Consider the following 4,555-nt stretch of genomic DNA (forward strand, 5'->3'; position numbering starts at 1 on the left):
ACAGATTAGGCATAAGTTGTAGGAGGTGATATCAATTAAACTTTACTTTAGACATGCTGAAATGTACATGTCCCTATTTGGAAGCCAACTTTGAGATGGACAGATGATTTTGGATTGGATATATGAAAACGATCACTGTACAGATTGTATTTTTAAGAAAATGCATAGAATTAACTACAGAGAATATGCATGGTGAGGAGGAAAGTCCTAAGACATTGCTACTGCACGTGAAGGAGGCTGAATAGGGGCATGTTGAGATTAGGAGAGAAATCAAGATAGGTGTATAGAAGCCACAAGAGGTAGACATTTTAAGAAGAAAGGAAAGATCAAGAAGAAAGGGGAGAAGAAAATTTTAAGAAGAAAGGAGAGGTCTACCACATGATATGGAGAAATAAAGTGTGTTACATGTTGAAAAATCTTTGGGTCTGAAAGCTAGAATGTTATTTTTGATTATGATAAAATAATTAAGTAAAATTGTGGAACATGCTCATTTTATATTTGTATAAGTCATATTTTTAAATTCTGTATGCTTATTTTTATATATACATATATAATTATGCTTTAATATTTCATATTACACAACTGTCTCCCTAATATAATAGTTATTTCAAATATTCACTATTCTAAGGCCTCATTCTACCACTTTCTTCTCATTGCTAAAAAATAGTTTATATTTTACAGAGAAAAATAAAGAATAGAAAATAAATACACACTCACTCACAAAGTTACAGTATAAACATGGAATTCATCAGTTACTCCCTTTCTTCCTTTCATCTGTAGGGAGAATGTGCCCCTCCTCTCTGAGGTTAATCCCTTCAACTGTGTTTTGTCAATTAAAATACCTATACTATTACTAAAAGTCATAAACATCTAGCATATCATGGTATTTATGTCAATTGTATCTGTAAAAATATTACCTGAAATCTACTTCCCTTTAGTTTCCCTTGTTTCATTGCAATGTTTCTTTATAGGCATCTTCACTGGTTTACACATTCTCACTTCAGTCTACAAAATTAGGATTTTTGTCTCAAAAAACCTAATCAAACCCCTTTTTATCATAATCAGAAAGAACATTAACTAGATTGATATAATTGGTAATAAAAAGAATTCCAAAAGCCATAGTATCAACTGGAGGGAAATCAGTTGTCTCTTCACTAGACAAAATCTGCATGTGTGTGCACAAGTGTTTGCCTTGCTGTTACTTATCTATTAATAAAATTCAGAGTTGCAAACTAGAGCAAGGACAGTCAAAGCTGAGATAACTCAGAGGGTTACATAGGTAAGCATATTCAAGTTTTAATACTTTTTCACTACGAAGAACCTGGAAATAGTCCTTGCTATCATTAATGTACATACCGGGATGAATATGGTGTATGGTGTATTTGGAAACATGAAGATTTATGTAGTTTTACTCCTTCCATAGGTTGGATTCCAGATACACACACACACACACACTTCTGGATTGATCCAGAATTGCTCTCTTGCTACGTTATAACAATTAATGAACAAGATGGTGAGGATATTGAGGCTATGGAAGGAAATGCATGTGACACTTATGATTGATGAGAAAGGTACTATCATTGTCATATTATAGTTGATGAAACTGAAACTAAGTGAGTGATTCGTGTAAGGTTTTACAGCTACTGAATAACAGAGCTACTCAGCAACAAAGCTAGGACTCAGTCACTGAAATAACGAATTCAGAATCTTTGCTCTTTTGATCACTGGTCGTTAAACAACCCTAAGGATTTCGTTTACTCCTCAGAGAGGATGCCACACCTCCAGGTCAGAAATATAGAGCTTCTGTTCCTCTACCCACAAGGCTTCATCTGGAACAGCAACAAGTATGTGGTAGAAATAAACAAAGACAATATAGACAGGCGTAGAGGCCATTTATTTAGGGTTTGCCATGACAAGATGGTTAGCCACTATCTCTGAACATTAGTGGTAGATGAAAGAGTTGAAGAAATTAAGAATGAAGGCTGAGTTTAGAGTTTAGCAACTGGCTTGATAGCAGTGCAATTTAACGTAGAAAGCAATAGCATTAAGGAATAGAGGAGGTAACTTACTGGTTTAATTAAAAAATAATTGAAAACGGATGCATTACACTACATTACCTATAGATATGCCTAGTTGTATCAGGGTGCCTAAGTGGTTTTAGAATCACTGTTTTACTCATTTTGACCTTTTTGTTTTCTTTTTTTTTTTTTAATTTTGCAAGTGTCCAGGTTATTATTAACATTTGTTTTGTCACTCTGTGGCAGCTCCAGAAATCCAGACGCACTGCAGATAATGGAGCCGGAGAATGGCACTGTGAAGACTGAGTTCTTTCTCCTGGGATTCAGTGACCATCTGGAACTTCAGAGTCTCCTTTTTGCAGTATTTTTTACCATCTACTCTGTTACTCTGATGGGGAACCTTGGAATGATTTTATTAATCACAATCAGTTCCCACTTGCACAATCCTATGTACTTTTTCCTCTGCATGTTGTCCTTCATAGATGCATGCTACTCTTCTGTCATTGCCCCCAAATTACTTGTGAACTTGGTTTCTGAAAAGAAGGCCATTTCTTACAATGGCTGTGTTGCACAGTTATATTTTTTCTGCTCTTTGGTTGACACAGAATCTTTCCTCTTGGCTGCCATGGCTTATGACCGGTACATAGCAATCTGCAACCCACTGCTCTATACGGTGATTATGTCCAAGAAGGTTTGTTGCCAGCTTGCAATTGGAGCATTTTTGGGGGGCACTATGAGCTCGATTATTCATACCACGAACACTTTCCATCTGTCATTCTGCTCCAGAGACGTTAACCATTTCTTCTGTGATATCTCCCCACTCTTCTCTCTGTCCTGCACTGACACTTACATGCATGACATCATTCTGGTGGTCTTTGCTAGTTTTGTGGAAGCAATCTGTCTTCTAACAGTTTTCCTTTCTTATGTCTTCATTATGGCAGCTATTCTTAGAACAGGTTCTGTGGAGGGAAGAAGAAAAGGGTTCTCCACTTGTGCTTCCCACCTCACTGTGGTCACTATTTATCATGGTACCTTGATCTTCATTTATTTGCGCCCCAGCACTGGTCATTCACTGGATATTGACAAAGTGACCTCTGTGTTCTATACTTTGATTATACCTATGTTGAACCCTCTAATTTACAGTCTAAGGAACAAAGATGTCAAAAATGCTTTTAGAAAAGTGATTGGCCGAAAATTGCTTTCTTAAGATGAAACCGGGCCTGACACCATTTCAACAACACCTACTCTTTGACTTGGTTCTAATTGTTGGAAAAGTCAGTTTAATATGAATGTTCTCCGTATCTGTGGGTAATGAATCCTCAACCACGGAATAGGGCGAAAGCCTAACCTTAGAGGTTGGCCCTCTCATGTCACTTATATTACATCTGTTATTTTAAAGTCGAAATTTCAAATATTTGTTTCAGTGGAAGATTTACCTTACACTTAATTTCCTATACCTCATATTCTTACTCCCTTTCTCTTTCCACCACAAGCTTTTGAGACAGCCATGTGGGAAGAGCTCCCTGCCAAAACTCTAATGGGCCTAGGTACAGGGAGAAGTGTGCACTGAGCTAGAGCCACAGAAGTTCAAGGTGTTTGCGGTGGGGAGGAGCCTGGCCACTCCTCTTCCTGGGTGGAATCTGGAATTTAATCTGTGAAGCGGAAAGCCTGCACTAGCATGAACTCTAGCCTTGCATAGAGTCCCTGTTCCCTCTTTTTCCCCTTTTTGCACAGTAAATCCCATTATGAGCACCCTTCAAATAATCTGCAAGCCTTTTCGTGGCCGTGTCATAAGGACCCAGCTGTTAGCTGAACTAAGGAAAAAGTCTCGCAATATTCTTGGTGCACATCGTGGGGGCTTGATAAGCAGTGAGTGAAATGGAGACTCAAACCTCTCACCGTCCTTTCTAAGGCTTTTCATCCTTGGACTTCTGAAAGAAGGGGAAACTGTGCCGCCACCCGCATCGCTCCTGGGGGTCAGGAAATTTGACCTCCAGGCTCCAGGTCCTTTTCCTTCCTTTTTCTGGAGGACCTGCAACGGTGGCTCCCTGCTTTCCTCCCCGCTCTCCCCTCCCCGCTCTCCGCTCCCTGCTCTCCCCTCCCTGCTGGGGGCTGGGATGCATGGGCCAAGGGCCCTGCACTGCTGTTTCCCGTACGCACTGGGGTTCAATTCCATTGGACAGCAATTAAGCTTAAGCTTCTCTGCCTGGTGGAGGAACATCTGGCAAGAGAATAAGAGGTTTTTTACCCGGGCATTTTTATCCACCCATCAGCAGTTAACTTTGAATTTTTTTTTTCTTTTTTCTTTTAGAAGACGTTTTGCTAGGCTAGGAATGATAAGGATCCCTGTGTTTATTCTCTGTAAGGTTTGGTTGTGAAAAAGGATCTTGTGGGGACTGGTTTTCTTCTGCCTGTCTGTGTTTGTGTTGTGTTATGATGTCTGTAAAAAGAGCTCTAATTAATTTGGCCTAAAAGAAGACACGTACTTGGATCAAGTATTTTTTAAAGGGAAGATAAAAGCTGTGGTACCTTTCAGT

General features: G+C 39.1%; 1 protein-coding gene across 1 annotated transcript; it reads left to right on the top strand.

The window, feature by feature from the left end:
* Window positions 1-552: 552 nt before the first annotated feature.
* Window positions 553-4,097, top strand: LOC101010540 (olfactory receptor 5I1-like). The gene has a single exon (XM_021925766.2). It carries the CDS (start codon window positions 2,293-2,295, stop codon window positions 3,223-3,225), a length of 933 nt encoding a protein of 310 aa, XP_021781458.1. The 5' UTR covers window positions 553-2,292; the 3' UTR covers window positions 3,226-4,097.
* The last annotated feature ends 458 nt before the right edge of the window (window positions 4,098-4,555 follow it).

Source organism: Papio anubis, chromosome 12, assembly GCF_008728515.1.
Source record: "Papio anubis isolate 15944 chromosome 12, Panubis1.0, whole genome shotgun sequence".
Classification (NCBI taxonomy): Eukaryota; Metazoa; Chordata; class Mammalia; order Primates; family Cercopithecidae; genus Papio; species Papio anubis.